This window comes from Ambystoma mexicanum, chromosome 6q (assembly GCF_040938575.1).
Source record: "Ambystoma mexicanum isolate Mex_15411 chromosome 6q, UKY_AmexF1_1, whole genome shotgun sequence".
Lineage (NCBI taxonomy): Eukaryota > Metazoa > Chordata > Amphibia > Caudata > Ambystomatidae > Ambystoma > Ambystoma mexicanum.
Window position 1 is genome coordinate 879,695,029 of NC_090937.1, and position 16,056 is coordinate 879,711,084.

Genomic DNA, 16,056 nt, shown 5'->3' on the forward strand with positions numbered 1-16,056 from the left:
GCAAAGAGAAGGGAGTGCTTCTCTTGGCATTGCGAGAAGCCTGGGAAAGACAAATGGAAGGTAGGCATTCTCTTGGCACCAAGGTTTTGAGTCAGAACTTTGCTTTATTTTGAATTGATACTTTTTTTAGTCTGGAACTTCATGTGCTGCATTTAAAAAGAACCGCACCCCAGGTAGGGTGTCTCTCCCTCAGGAAATAGTCCCTTTAGACTACTGGCATGGTAGTCCGGTCCAGAGAAGGCAACCATTTGTCTGCGGTAAGAAGACTCCCTAAACGTTTAGTTAAAATAGAAATGTAAGGGAAGGAATTGGGTTTTGACGCAAGAGGGTAGACTTTTGATTTTGGACATTCTGACACATCCTTAGTATTGAGTTGAGGCAGGGAAACACTTCTTAGTAATAATGTCAGGTAGGGCTTTTTCTTTATTTTCTGCCAAAAAAAGTCTTGAGCAACCATCTGCCACCTGTGTGTCACTCTCCTCCTTCCACACTCCTACAGCTAAAACACCACCAGAAATCATTGAGGCATGAAATAATCTGCCTTCATAAGCTAAAAGGGATTTCCTTCATGGCCCATCTCTTATAAGTTCAGTATCAGATGGAAACCTTTCTCTGAGTACGTCACTGGAATTGCAGCCATATGTTGCATGTGGGGAAAGGCGTATTCTAAGGCACAGCATGGAAGAAGTTGGATTGACTTTCCCATCTATTCACTTGCCACAGGATCCGGAAACTACTTGCCATTAACAGACTGCAGATCTTTAAGAAGAAAATGCCATCAATTGATGCACCAAAGAATGGTGGTCTTATATGCCTTGCAAACTGCATTTCCACCTGGTCATGATATTGCAGAAAAAGATATGCACACTGCAAAGGGTGAAATGGAAGCAACTGTGATGTCGGCCTCTGGAATATCTAGAGAAGGGGAAATAGGAAGAAGTCACAGATGTCCATGGGTTTACCAGCCTCCTAACTATCATTGAGATTAAAGACCATTTCAGAATTGAGAAAGAACACAGGGATGTGCAATGTAATAGTTATGCTTGATCAGATGAACGTTTCAGCAGTATTTGATAAGCAATATTTAAAGTTTCCACAAGGTTTGTAAATCTCTAATATAAAACCTCCTTTTTGGAAATAGGTTATACTAAAGAGTATTAGCGGACATCCAGGTTTCTACTGACGGAAGACTATTCTGTAAGGAGGAGTAAGATCTGCAACTATATTTTGGATTTATTAATGATAATTTGATTGTGTGGGAAACCTCACATGTCGGTGATTCTGAAAGCAGCACTGGCACATAATATTGATCTCATTTGTATTTACTGCTCAATCACTCTTTTGTGCTATAATGTTAGGCGTTCTCACCCCCTTTTTAATAGTACGCCATTTCTTCATCACAGAAGGATGATTACCTGAGTCACCCCTACCAAGATTTCAACCTGTGTCCTGGAGGCTGAACAGAGATTTATGGTTGACTTTCTATTAATATGGTGATAGTCAAACACATAGGTTTAGAAAATGGTTCATCCAATATCGATACACTTGACACAACTAGACATGGGCTGTTTTGCCCCGTCACCTACAGTTCTATTATCTTCAAAAAGTTTCTATGAGAACATGTAATAATGATTGCTTTTTATTTTCCTGGCTGAACCTAGACTGTCCATACCTGTTTTTATTTCAGCACCTCTACACTTGATTGATATTTACAGCTCAGGCATTTATTTCTGTATTATTCATAATACCCTGTGCATGTGCTCAGGTTGCTATGGGTTTCTGCAAAATTCACTAGCATTATACGTATCGTAGATCTCGTTATGAGTGTTGCTGTTCTGTGAGATTGTGAATGAATATATTATTGCATCGCTTTGCTGATGGCTTTTGCTTTCCTTCTAAATTCCCCACATGTTCCTTTTGATCAGCAACTACATGCCTGCTGGATGGCCACTTTGCCAATTCCTTCACACTTCTGCACCTTCTTTCACTCCCCCATCACCTATGCAATATCACATCAGTTTGCATTTGTTATACTGTCCCCTGAACCACATTGAGTTTAGTTTTTGGAACTCTTATCTCCTCAACAAGGAATTTAATATTGGTTATGACTCTATCTCTTAGTCACGAGACATATTCTTCCCAACCATGTCCACAAACGCCTACCCATGCATTGCTACTCTCTTTTCATCAGTTTTACTACTGTTGTAGGTTGGCGGATTCATAGGTGACCTACTGGTCTACAGTTGATGTAACTGCCAAGTGGCAGTCACAGATGGGCAAAGTAGTGGAAGTGAGTGCGATGGCTGCTTGAATGTTGAAGCAAGCAAGCGGAATGGCTGCTTGAATGTTGAAGCAAGCGGAATGGTAAATGACAAGGGTAGCAGTGTGCTTGATAGATTGAATAGCACCTATAGTTTGGCTGTCTAAAACTAGTGGTTTGCAGTAGTGTAGTCATTGGTCAACGAGTATTAAAAGGTGTGGAAGGATTGCAATAGGAATGGGCACAGAGTCAGTATGTAGGCAATGCATTTTCTGGAGTGTTTGTTTTGGTCACTTGCATTGATTGGTACATTTCAACATATTCATTTATTTGTGTGAAAGTACCTTTTTATTCCCCATTATAGGAAGCTTGTTATTAGTTGATGTATGCAGTTTTCATACTCCTAACTAGTAATATTTGTTTTATTTGTAGGTCAGCTATTATTTTCCACTGAAGACCCTGTGGCGGTCATTTTTTGCAGCCCTTGTTGCTGCGTTTGTTCTAAGATCCATCAATCCTTTTGGAAACAGCCGTTTAGTCCTCTTCTATGTGGAATATCATACACCGTGGTACCTTTTTGAACTGCTGCCCTTCATCCTCTTGGGAGTGTTTGGTGGACTGTGGGGAGCCTTTTTTATTCGTGCAAATATTGCTTGGTGTCGGCGGCGTAAAACTACACGGTTTGGGAAGTACCCTGTGCTGGAAGTCATCATTGTGGCAGCAATCACTGCCATCATTGCCTTTCCCAATCCATACACCAGACTGAACACAAGTGAACTCATCAAAGAACTCTTCACAGACTGTGGGCCTCTGGAATCCTCCTCACTGTGCGACTATAGAAACGACATGAACGGCACCAAAATAGTAGATGACATCCCGGATCGTCCAGCAGGCAATGGTGTCTACTCTGCCATCTGGCAGCTCTGCTTGGCACTTGTTTTTAAAATCGTCATGACAGTCTTCACCTTTGGCATTAAGGTAAGGTTCTTCTTATGGAAATGCGTGTGGTTGTATTACGCTGTTTTGGGGTATTTAGCAAAGTTGTGTAAGGCAGCAGTAATGTAATGTTTTCTAAGGTATGGACTTTACAGATTGGATAAGGCAAGAGGAGCACAAGTGTTTTTCATGACAATTATAGACTTCGTTGTAGCCACCTCCGTTCCCTGCCCCTTGTTCCCATGTTATTCTGGGGCTGGCAACAACCTGTGTTTTGTCATTACATAGTCTCAAAAGAAGGGTGAGGTGTAGACTGGCTGGAGAGGAACCATTAACTGTTCCTGCCTTCACAGGTCTTTACAAATGACATCAGATCTGTACTGTCATAGGACAACCTGCCTGGGCTGCTATGTGTGGGGAATACTGCACTATAGGGTTTTGTGTGGGGTCCTGTGGTTGTGGCAGGGGAGGGTTGGTTTCTAGTACGTAAATGGAAAGTTGGCAGGACCAATGATAGACTGACAGATTTGGTAGTATACATTTGACAGTTGGCCTCTGAGGAGATGGTGACTGGAGACTGCAGTGAGTAGACAGGTAAGGGAAAACTTAAAAACATGTCCCAGGAGTAGGTCTTCCCCATTGAGGGAGTTCCTGTGACTCACACATTCCAGAAGAGGGGAGGGACACTGAGAATAGAATTGTGGACCAGCTGGATTGTGTGGATCAAAACTCTCAGAAGTAAGCACCAAAGTGGGAGTCTTCCTATGAGCTAGACAAGGTAGAGCCCCTGGCAGGTCTTTGGTGACAGAGAGTCGGGGGTATTTAACTCAGACTGGCTATAGTATGACTGAGGTATCAAGGTGTGCTGTACTAAGCAGGTCAGGGTTCTAGAGTCCTATAAATCCTCAAAATTAGAGGAAAGCACAACTAGGAGGCTCAGAGCTCTTTAGGCTTTAACTTGAACCCTTGTGAATTTGTACTAAGTGGGCAACAGTCTTAAAGTTCCTATAATTACTCCAATATAGTTCACTTTAGGTAAGGACGCTTTATTCATGTCTCCTGAACCATTTCGGTTGAGGAATGAAGACTCTTCACTGGGGCTATTTTAAGTGATTGTATGTATGAGTACAATTAACAGGATTTGGTTGGGACCCCAGGAAACAGTTTCTCTTTTAGGTGATCCCAAGCCCTTAAATCACTGCCTTTGGCCTAGTTCGATTAACAAGCTATTCGGTTTGTGTTTTTTCTGCCTTTGAAGGGAAGGCTTTAGAGAGTAGAGCGTGAGATCGGCTAAACTTCCAGTACTAAGCAGGCTCCCCATAAGAGTTCTCATCAGGTGTTGGGTCTTAGGAAATACTCAGGCTCGAACTGGCTATTGGGCGATGCCCGAACCAAGAAATGTGAAATGCTAGTGTGGGCCAGTTTGGTCAAAGTGGGCCACTTTTACTACCCTTGTGGGCCAGTTTGATAAGTTACTGCACCATGCAGCTAGTAGATTTGACCAGTGTTACGGAATAAATATTCTTCAAAATGGACAATTTGCATCACATTTTATCAAAATCCTCCCCTTCGGTACTACTTAAATAGTCTGTCATTAACTTTGTTGAGACAGGGAAGGCCCTCCTAGACCTAGGGACAGGTAGGATTTCTCCAACCCCTCTTATTATTTTGACAATAAAAGTACTATTTCAAACCCGAAACCTGATACTGTGTCTGACTCTTACTCTTGATTCCTTACACTTGCTAGTAAGAATGTGAAGGGAATTTAATGTCCATACTTACTGTATGGATAGTGTTTCTTGCATTGTAAGGCATTCCTGCCAGAGCACCCGCTAAGCTAAGTAGTGCAATGAATGCTCTTTATTGCAACCTGTTGTGCATAGTGTGCCTGACCATACCAGGCCGTGATGTGATTGGCCTAGGCAACATGGTAACATTTTTCAATGTCTGGAACTCCCAGCCCACCCATATGCCAGGGGAGTGTCAGTGACTCCCATGAAACTCTTGGCTACTCTCCTGCCCATATGAGTTTTACTCCTACGTCCCGTCCCCTTTCCTCCATACTGTATCGGCGTCCCTCGCTAGGGACGGGAGACGGAACATTTTTCAGCAGAAAAAGTCTTCTTCCCCTTTAAATTTAGAGGCACGTAGGGGCGTGGCCCTGGGAGCATGTGCTCCCTTGAATCCGCCCACCGGCGCCACTCCTCAGCCCTCTTTTCCACGCAGACTGCTTTCACCAGCACTCCTGAGTTTGGCTTCGGCCTTGTAATTCCACGCGCTCTACCCTGGATACTGTCTTTTGGTCTTTAATCAGGTACTCAGTCCTCTGGTGCCACGCTCCTCTCCGGCGCATGACAACATCAGCGGGCTTCAGCAGGTGTCCAGCCTGCGAGGGGCTCTTCCCTATGTCCGACCCCCACGCTCTCTGCCTCTGCTGCCTTGCCCCCGATCACGGCTGGGAGGGTTGTACCGCTTCACCACGCGCTCTGAAGAACACGTTAGCTCGGTGGTGAGAGCTCTTCGAAGGATCGCTTCCAGAGGACTTGAAGGACTTCGTCAAGCACAAGTGAAGGCCCAAGGTAGGGCCACTTTTTTCATCTTCACCCCGCAAGGGCGACTCCTTCCCAAGGACTCGTCCGACTGGGGAGGACCGTCCAGGTTCTGAAACCAGCACCGGTACCGAGGCTGCTTCTGCTACTGGCCGCCAGGCCGAGGGGGTCGCTGAGGGCCTGCAAGGTACTTTTACCGGGTGTCCACCCGAGGGGCTACGCCCTACTACTGGACAAATGTCAGAGGGGCGCCTGTACGCAGCACTACCGGTGACACAGCCGAGGGCAATATGCCTACCAGGCCCTGTGCTGAGGTGCAGGGTACTCCTTAAACTCTGCTGCCAAGAGTTCAGGAGGAGGCCGGTCCCAGCGCGGCAAGCACCACGACGCAGGCACGTGGCATGCAGCCCGACAAATGGCTATTCGTCCGACACCACCCCCACCATTTGGGCAGCAGATAGAATAACGAGTGTCCAGGTGGGACTGGTCTTCGCCAGGTACGTAGCCTACAGATTATCCTTCAGCGTCGCCGGTCAGATACACCCCGCAGCCAGCAAGGCAGAGTATGCACAGGCCTCAGCAGTCTACTGCTACTACGTCCACTCCACCTGCCACCCCACCGGTCTGTGAAGACAGGTTCTTTGAAAAGTTCCTCACACTTATGAGGTCCACCCAAATGGGAGCCATCATTCAGGATGTGATCAGGGACACGCTGCCTCCAGTCCCGCCTCTTGCGCCTCCAGTCATTCCTCCTAGGGCTCCAGTGCCACAGGCCCTCGCACAGCCCCAGCTGCCCATGCTGGGTCCCTTGAATCTGGCTTCCGTACCTCCCACAGTTCAGGCGGTTCCACAGCAGCCTCTGGCTCCGGTATCTACACCTCAGCCCTCGGCGCCCGGCACTCCTCCACCTGCTGCGGACCAGCCGGACACCCTAGTTGACACTGATGAGGAGGATCCTGACATGCCATCTTCAGCCAAGGCCTTCCATGAACGACTCACAGGTTTGGCCGAATATCTGGGGCTTCCACAACCGGTGGTGGAACTACCGGAGGCGGGGTTCCTGGCCGAGATCCTCACTCAACGCCCCGCGGCTAGAACGGGGATCCTGATGCAGAAGGACGTTGTCGCCTTGGCCGAAAAGGTATGGCTTAAACCCCATTCGGCGCAGCCTACCAACCAGCTCCTCGACGCCAAGCACAGGCAATTGGAGGGGATCCACTCTTGCTGTCGGCGCACCCTCAACCACACTCTTCGGTGATTGCAGCGGCCTCACTCTACTCCAAGCCTCAGTCGTCCTCGGCTACCTCATCTTCGCGGCTTCTAGGCAAGGAGGAAAAGATCTTGGAGGCATATGGAAAGGTCTATTCCAATTCCTCACTGCACCTTCGTCAATCTAATGCAGAAGCTATGCTCGCAGCCGTTAATCAGACGTTTTGGCGGGGAATAGCCAAGTTCCTTGCGGAACATCCGGTGGGTGCACAGTCAGGCATGTTTCAAGGCGGGGCTGGCAGAAGCTAAAGAGGTGGCTCAGGACATCATGGAGTCCGCTGTTGCGCATATAGACACCTCAGGCCATGCCATCTGCATCGTCACGGACATGAGGAGGACGGCCTGGCTACAGGCTACAAAATTCAACCCGGATGTCCAGGAACGCCTATTGGACCTTCTATTCGAGGGTGGCAACTTTTTTCATTCCATCACCGATGAGCTAGATAAGAAGAAAAACAGTTCCCAGTCTGCAAAATCCTTATATATCCTCACGAAGCCCAAGACGTACAGCCAGACGCATCAGTGTTGCGACAAGGGGTGGGCCTTCGGAGGGTTCTGGGGATTGCAGGAACGGAGGTCAAGACAACCGGACTGGTCTCCAAGTCAGCACCGGCATAAACAGCACAAGGCTGGGAGCAAGGGCTTCTTTCTGTCAGAGCACTTTTAATTACCTTTCTTCACTCGCCGCATTATCGGCCAGCCCTCTTTCCATGTCTCCAAAGGGCGGGCTTATTGCTCTCTTCCCCTCGGCAGACGTGTATATCTTAGAGGCTTTGTTTGCCGCCCCGTGAGAGGTGAGGTTGCTCGTAGGGAGCTGCCAGTATAAAGCCACTCTGGGCTGGGAAATAATTTTGGCACTGCTTTTAAATTGTATGGTTTGCTGATAACGTTGTGTGCTCTTTGAGCACTTTTAATTACCTTCACTCGCCGCATTCCTGGCCAGTCCTCTTTCTGTGTCTCCGAGGGGCAGGCTTATTGCTCTCTCCCCTCGGCACACCTATACTAAATGTGCATAGGCAACCGCCCGCACAGCGGATGGGCGCAGCGGGCTTTCCGAAGGCACGCTTAAGGCAAGCCTGTCTGTGCCCGTCCGGTCTGTTGCACTATTCTAGGGATAAGTTGCTGGCTCTGGCCCCCTCATGTATTCCTCACATACGCCTTTCTGCTGGATGGACAATGACACAGAGCCCGGCTCCCCTGCCCAATAGTCAACAGTTGCCAGCCACAGAGCCACGTACTACGGAGCTGTCTCTGACACTATTAAACACTTGCTCCATCATAGCTCACGCAGCTGAAGTATCATTTCGACTTAATGACCGCTGCCCTGTTATGCTAGTCCTCACAGAAACCTGGCTACAAGAGTGCTCTGCCCCGGTTCTGGCTCAGACCATCCCGGTAGGCTATAGCATTATCCATCTTGACAGTCCTGCCCCTAACCATGGGGGTGGGATTGCCATTATCTTTAAAATTGACTTACAATGCTCTCAACTATGTTGTTCTCACAGTCTCAATTTCAAATCTTTATTAGTGAGATGTATTGTTTCTCCCTCTCTTTCCTACCATATACTGATTATTACCGTCCTGGCGCCTATGGCGGCCTGTTGGAACCACTGGTTGATTTTATAGCCAGCTTGCAGGGGAAATTTGCCAACCTGATCATTCTTGGTGACTTCAATCTTAAATTCAACCCTCCCAGATCCACAGCCCTGGATCTTTTCTATGACAGCCTATTAGATCTGGATCTTCCGCAGCAGGTTACTGGGCCTACCCATAAGCTAGGCAATACGCTGGATGGTGTGTATGCCAGCAAAACCTTCCTGTCCTTTCTTTCTGCCGAACCTATGGTCTGGACTGACCATTATTTGATAAAATGTACTCTGCCTAGCAACCATAGTATACCTAAGGTCCTCCCTGAGCGCATTTTGCGGCGATGTTGGCGCTCCGCCAACCTTCAGGCTATGGCTGGCTCCGTTAAGGAAAAATTGTCCCTGGCCTCCCCTCCTCCTATGTCTTTACTTACCACCTTGCTTCTGAATGCCGCCAACGAGGCTGCCCCTCTGCACCATTTTCAACCTTGTAGACTTCCCTCTGAGCCTTGGTTTACTGATCAACTGAGATCATTGCGTCTAGGGGTGAAACAACTAGAGCGCAAATGGCGCCTGGGCTATGACGCTAGTGACAAGCAGCGCTTTCGGGCCGGTCTTTCTAAATCCGCGGCCATTCTCGCTGCGAAAAAGCTCTATTTTGCTGAACGGATTGAAACTGCCGTAAATCAACCTTAGAATCTCTTTTCTGTAATTAATTCTCTGTCCTCATCTATCAAATGTACCCCCACGATCAGACCCACTTAGGAGCTGCCGGATTTCTTTATTACTAAAGTTAAAACGATCCATGCTAATACTGCAGGAAGTCTCGCCTCTGGGGCTCATACCTCACTATCAGGCAATCTGACCATTCTTCCAGATATTGATTAGGCCCTTGTGGTCTCATTCTCCGACTTTCTCAGAAGATATGGTCTCTAAAGCACTGCTAGGGATTAAATCCTGTGCCCTTTCCGATCCACTCCCTTTGACAGTGATGAAACAGCTATCGGTCAATTTCTTAGGTGAAATCACCACTGCTGTCACTCTCTCCTGCCAGAGGGGATTAATCCCATCGGCGCTTAAGGCTGCCCTTGTTATCCCTCTTCTGAAGACGCCATCTCTCGATCCTTCTCTTCCGCCTAGCTTCCGCCCCATTTCTCTCTTACCTTGTCTTATGAAACTGCTTGAATCACTGGTGTCTCCTCTGTTGAGTGGTCCATGATGCTTGACCTGCCCAGTCTGGTTTTCGCCCTGGTAGTGGGACGGAAAGTGTTCTTGTCTCCGTTCAGGATGGCATGGCCTGGCTGGTGGATGGGGGGAGTGTCGGCGCCCTGATTCTTTTAAATCTTTCAGCCGCATTCGACACTTTGGATCATGCTACCTTGCTTACCCGCCTGGGCCAGATCGGTGCCTCGAGCCCCCCCTTTCTCTCTACACATCTCTGCTGTGGTGTACCTCAGGGTTCTGCTTTGTCCCCTATTCTTTTTAATACCTACATCTTTCTGCTGATTTGCCTCATCCGCTCCTATGGCATCAGGTGCTATTCATATGCGGACGACACCCAGATTCTGATCCGCCTAGATCTGGATCAGGCTGAGGTGTCGGCTCGCCTGCATGAGTGCCCGATCGCCGTGGATGGAGCAAAATTGGCTGAAACTGAATGGGGATAAAACCGAGGTGCTGGTGTTTCACCCCCCCCCCCCCCGCCCCAAATCCCTCACTATGGATTTCTTCCTTCTGGCCCTCGTCCCTGGGCCCACTTCCGGCTTCTTCCACTAAGGTAAAAAAATCTTGGTGTCATTATGTCAGCCAACTTGTCTCTGGGCCCCCAAGTCTCCTCGGTATGTCAACAAGGGCATTTCCAGTTGAAAATTCTTAGGAACGTGCTCCACTTGATCCCTTCCCTGCTGCGTCCACCTGTTGTAGCAGCAATGATTCTCAGCAGGTTGGACTACTGTAATTCTTTGTACCTCACGCAGCCTAAAGTGCTGATTGGCAGATTACAGCGCCTCCCGAAACTGGCAGCCAGGCTGGCTACGGGTACTCCTTATGGGTACCACATATCCCTTGTACTCCGTTCTCTCCATTGGATCCCGGTGGCACAGAAAGTTCAATTCAAGGCGCTGCGCATTGATCACCGGGCTCTTCATGGCCATGGAGCCGAGTATCTTTGTGTTAAATTTGAGCGGTACGTTCCTAACTGCTCGCTGCGCTCAGCCTCAGCTGGTCTACTCATGGTGCCCTCCTTTCGTCGTGCGCGACTGGGAGGACGTGCTTTCTCTGTTGCAGTGACTCAACTGTGGAACAGTCTTCCACTGACCCTGAAGTCACTGTCTAATCACTTTGCCTTTCGGAAGGCTCTTCAGACCTATCTTTTTGACTCTGATGTTTCCCTAAGCCTCTCCGTGCCCTCATGCTTGTAGCTCTCAGCGCAAAGATGCCTTCGCAAGGCATAAAATAAGAGTGATATTGAAGATATTGAAGGGTAGTGTCTTTCAAATAAGCCTTGAGTTTGAGTACTTCTGGACTAAGAAGGTTATCGATGTACTTGGATATGTTTTCAGTTGCTCCTCCATTGCCACTGACAATTGGCCTTCCTTCTGGTATGTGTTGGTAAGTTTTGTGCTCCTTTGGCAAAAAATAAATCGTTGGCATTCGTGGATGTTGAATTAACAGGTATTTTCTCTATTCATCTGTTATGTTGCCTTGTTGGTGCCAGTGGTTGATCATTTGCTGTAATTCAGAGACAATATTTGTATGTGGATTGAATTGTATCTTTTCGTAACAATCCGGGGTCGATAGGTGTTGATGTGCCATGCTTAAATAGTCCTGCCAATTCATGACAATGATGTTTGCCCCTTCAAGGTAGCAGTTTGAGACATTTTGTAATCTACCATTTCCAATATGAGTTTCAGAATATGGCAATAGCTTAGAAATATAAGTGCAAAATGTGTTAACAGCAACTATCAGTTATAATCATGATGTTCATTCATTATTATTTTTTATTTCCATTTGTCTTTCTTTCTGTGCATACTCTCTACCTTAAATATCCTCCCCTTTACCCACCCCTAGTCTTCTCTGTCTATTTACAAAATTTGTGACATGTACAATACTTTTGTTGGCAAAATGTGGAAATCATTGCTCAATGTTTATTATTGATCTTTTGACTATAGTTTGTGCACTTGATAACGCATTCTGTTTAATTTGTCAACATATCCAACAGCCCTGGTTTGAAAAAGGCACTTTGTTTGTGTTGCCGAAAAAACGTGTTACCATGAAGGGCATTTAAAAATAAATCTTAATTTTGGAGATACCATTGGACATAGTTTGGCACATTTGTATGAAGGAGAGCTTCAATATCACATTATTTCATCATAGAGGTTGCAGTGTGTACCTCTATCTCGGCTGCCAAATGTGACATTCATACTGATGTATGTATGTATGTATGTGAATTTATCATCAGGTCGCAGAATGTGAAGGTCGGCGTGAAACCACTCCACTTCCTGTGTGCATAAAATAAGTGGTATTGCATCGCAATTTGCAATGGAAAACCACTCAATTGCAGTAACTGCGACAAGAATTTCAGTCCTTTAATGGTCGGCTAATGAGAGCTTAGAAGATGGGTGTTGAAAGTGTTTACACTGTGCCTGGGACTGCAGGCAAGGTGGGGCACTCAGACCAGGCTGTTAAACATAATTGTAATCTTCCAAGTGACTTGTAAGTTTAGGGAGTTGGAGGGGAGTTGAGAGGTAGGGTACCTAATTGATCTAAAAGCCATATGCTAAGTGTGGGGGCTGCTCTGGTTTTTGCCACTGTCGTGTTAAGCCGATTGATTTTAATTCCCAAAAGGAGAAGAAAGGCAGACTTGCAGTTTTGCATTTTACCATGTCACTGAATGCTGAAGTGTGGTATTGCAAAACATAGGGAAGGCAGCATTTGTGTTTAACAAGCCTCTTTCAAAAAATATGAAAACGCATGAATGCACGGTATGCAAGCATGGTTATTCTTAAAAGTAAACTTCAGCTTTATTAGGCAGAGGATTATACGGTCGCTTCGACAGACCCCATGATCAGTGCCGATGTGTCTTCATTTTTGTAACCATTTTAAAAATGTATTTTGATCTGAGCACTCAAGAATGAGCACGTAAGGTATGTTTTTTTTCATTAGACTGACTGCAATGTGTAGTTTCTGTTTTCAAAGACCATGTTACAAATGCTTACGTGTGTGATTTAAACTTGGGGAAACAGCAGTGACCGTTTACCATTTCCTAATGAAAATATATGAAAAAAATATACTATGCAAGAAAGCATGCTAGTTTGAGGGCAAAATCCTGGGTGAATGGAGGTGGATAATACACTGGCTGGGACTGCCCCGCGGGCCTCCTTGCTGGATGTGCCTATTTTCTCCACTTGTGAATTGATTTCAAGGGCCAAGTTCACCTCAGATTAATGTGTTGGCGGTGGGCAGGGGTGCTGGTTAACCTCCTTCCTAAATGAAAACCTCACACTGCTCAGTTGGCTACTTAATGTCTACCTTTAATTACAAAATGTAATCTGAAAAAAAGAATAAACTGTCTATTCCATTTCCATGCGGACTGCTTATTGGTCACATAAAACATAAGTTGCTTTGTTAAACTGCATTTTTTTTCCTCAACATCAAGCTGTCACCCAGTGTCATAGGATTACAACTGTTTGCCTTTATGCCAGGTTCTTAATTGAGTCGCTAAAGCAATAGAAGAGTTTGGAGATCTAAGTTGTACATTGCCTATTGTAACTTGTACAGCAAGTCCCGGCTTTTAAGATCACACCGCTTTGCATTCTGGTATTTGTAGTCATATTTAAAAATGGTAGACAAACGCTAAAGTGCACAACAGAATTCGAAAATGACTTGAGCTAAAAGCTCAGACATTCAAAAATCCAGTGGGCCTCTTGCATATTTAAAACAAAAGTAGTGTCTAATAATCCAACTGTAATACAGTCCACTCATTGTAATTAACTTCCCATTTGATTGAAAATAATCTAACAATTGCTAATCATGTACATTTTTGCATGGTGGTACCAGCACCTCTTGGGTATCATGGCGGCATGTCTTCTGTGAGTGCCTTACACGAGGCTCAGAATGAGACGATTGCAGCTGCACTTCGAAGCCTCATGGTGTCAGGAGCGGGGTTCCCAGGCGGAACTGGTCAGGATTCCTCCTCTTCTCCACCAGGACCTTGACTGGTGGAGCACGGACTTGAGGATAGGCAGACCCTTCAGGAAACCAGCACCGCAGGTTACCATCACCACAGACTCTGTTAAGAATGCCTGCTCAAGTTGCCCCATAGTGTAGAAGAAGAATTCTACCCTATAATGTAACCCTGTGTCTGGATACAAATAAACCAGCACCAGGGGTCAATTGTTTGGAAGAATGGACCCAAAACGTGTAGCAGGAGACTCCCGTCGTATAAGAGATAGAATTCCAAGTTGACACAATGTGATTTGTATTTACATCAACATCAAAGGAAAGCCAGAAAATATCTGTCACAATAAACAAGAACATAAGAATTCTTAATACTCACAAAGACTAAACTGGATAGTACAAACAAGAGTAAGGACAGACCCTTCTTACCATGGGATGGATAGAGGATATTCCATATAGAACCAATGCTCCAGTAAGACCGCCAGGTACAGGGGTATAGGACTATTCCCGCAGGCACGCGAACGCCTAGGGGTAGGAAGTCCCACAAGGAATACCCGACAAAACGAGGACGCTCCACCCTCACCCTCTGATGGTACACCGGCAGTCTCTAGTCCGTACCGGGGTGAGGTGAGGAGGAAGGTACCGGCAGTCTTTATGGAGCTCTTGTAGTCGTGTGGATCCCAAAGAACAGGAAGCAATCCTATGAAGTCCAAAATCTGTAACGGGCTGGCAACAAACGTTCGATCAGGCGTAAGACAAATCAATCCTTAAAGCAGTCCGGGGGAAATATTCAGCAATGACAAAAACGTGAGGTAATCGGCAGTCCTGGAAAAGGTCCGGTTCGGCAACGGGGAGCATCACAGCAAGAAAGGGGGAAGTAGCGGTAAAGGAGGAAGTTCGAAATGAAGCAGGAAGGCAACAGGTAAGACGGAAAGGCACACAAAGGGCAGGGAAAGTAAAAGGTTATCAATAACAGAAGCCTTAACTTCGTGAAATCAGGATGCAGAGACTTAAACAGGAGAGCTGAAGGCAAGGCAGGAACAACAAAAGGTCAATAGCAGACACAGTCTTTGGTCAAGGTACGTAGCGCACTTCTTTCAAAATCAGAAGCAATAAGTTCACTGCGAACTAGAGTTTATCAAGTTACAGTCACATGACCATAACGTGCGTCTGATGTAGCGTGAGTCAGTGTCCCTGCCCTAATTTCCATGGCAACCGCCACCGCGACCAAAAGGAACGATAACATCTTACGGATTTATTGCGGCAGTGAGTTAACACTTTTTTAAAAGGGAAAGGATGGGATTGTATCCGCTGGCGCATCTTAGAGCGTCCCTGTTGTGTCTGACACGACGAGGACGGCGCTTGCCTTGTTCGACTCCTGACAAGCCTAGCTCGATTCCTGACAGACTCCTCATTGGCAGGCTGGGGAGCCAACCTGGACAACCACAGCGTCCATGGAGTATGGTCTCTTCAGGAACAGGAGGCCCATATCAACTGGCTATTGCTGAATGTGATCTGGCTGGCTCTCAAAGCCTTCCTGCCGATGATCAGTGGCAAGACGATCCTCATCCAGGCGGACAACTCCACCAGCATGTATTACATCAACAAGCAGGGTGGCACCAGACCTCCTCCCCTATGCACCTTGGCAGTCAACATTTGGGAGTGGGCTCTGGAGAACAATATGCACCTGAGGGCTATACACCTCCCGGGGGAGTCCAACCTGGAGGCGGACAGGCTCAGCAGGCTGGGTGCGGACAACTACGAATGGCAATTGAATGATTTTGCCACCTGGTCCAACAGGAGGTGCCACCAGTTCGCGTCCTGGCTGGGACAGGGCTGGGGCTCTCTGGGCGACATGATGGAGATCCAGTCGGACAACATGCGTGCGTATGCCTTCCCTCCCACTCCCCTGGTCCACACGGTAATCTGCAAGATCTTAGTGGCCCGGCATCTTCGCATCATCCTGATAGCTCCGTGGTGGCCCATGAGGCCATGGTTCTCGGAACTACTCAGCCTGTTGGAACAGGCCCTGATGCACCTGCCACTGGGTCCAGCTCACCTACACGCACAGTAGGGAGGCACAATCATCCACCCCGCCCACCAAAGGTTAGCCCTGGCAGCGTGGTTCCTGAACAGGACACCTTAAAACACCTGCATCTGTGATAGGCTAACCTAGACATACAGGGCGCTAGAAGCGACGCTACTAGGAGCCAGTACAAGAGCAAGTGGACTAGGTTTTGTCACTGGGCAGAATCAAAGGAGGTTGATCCTTTGATTT

At 47.0% G+C, this 16,056-nt stretch overlaps 1 protein-coding gene across 4 annotated transcripts in view; it reads left to right on the plus strand.

The window, feature by feature from the left end:
- Window positions 1-16,056, plus strand: part of CLCN3 (chloride voltage-gated channel 3) — a 1,376,048-nt gene that overhangs the window by 1,098,264 nt on the left and 261,728 nt on the right. For all 4 annotated transcript variants that reach the window (XM_069631401.1, XM_069631403.1, XM_069631402.1 and 1 more), the window contains one exon: window positions 2,693-3,238. In XM_069631401.1, coding sequence (XP_069487502.1) covers window positions 2,693-3,238 — 546 coding nt within the window. The remainder of the gene's footprint in view (window positions 1-2,692; window positions 3,239-16,056) is intronic.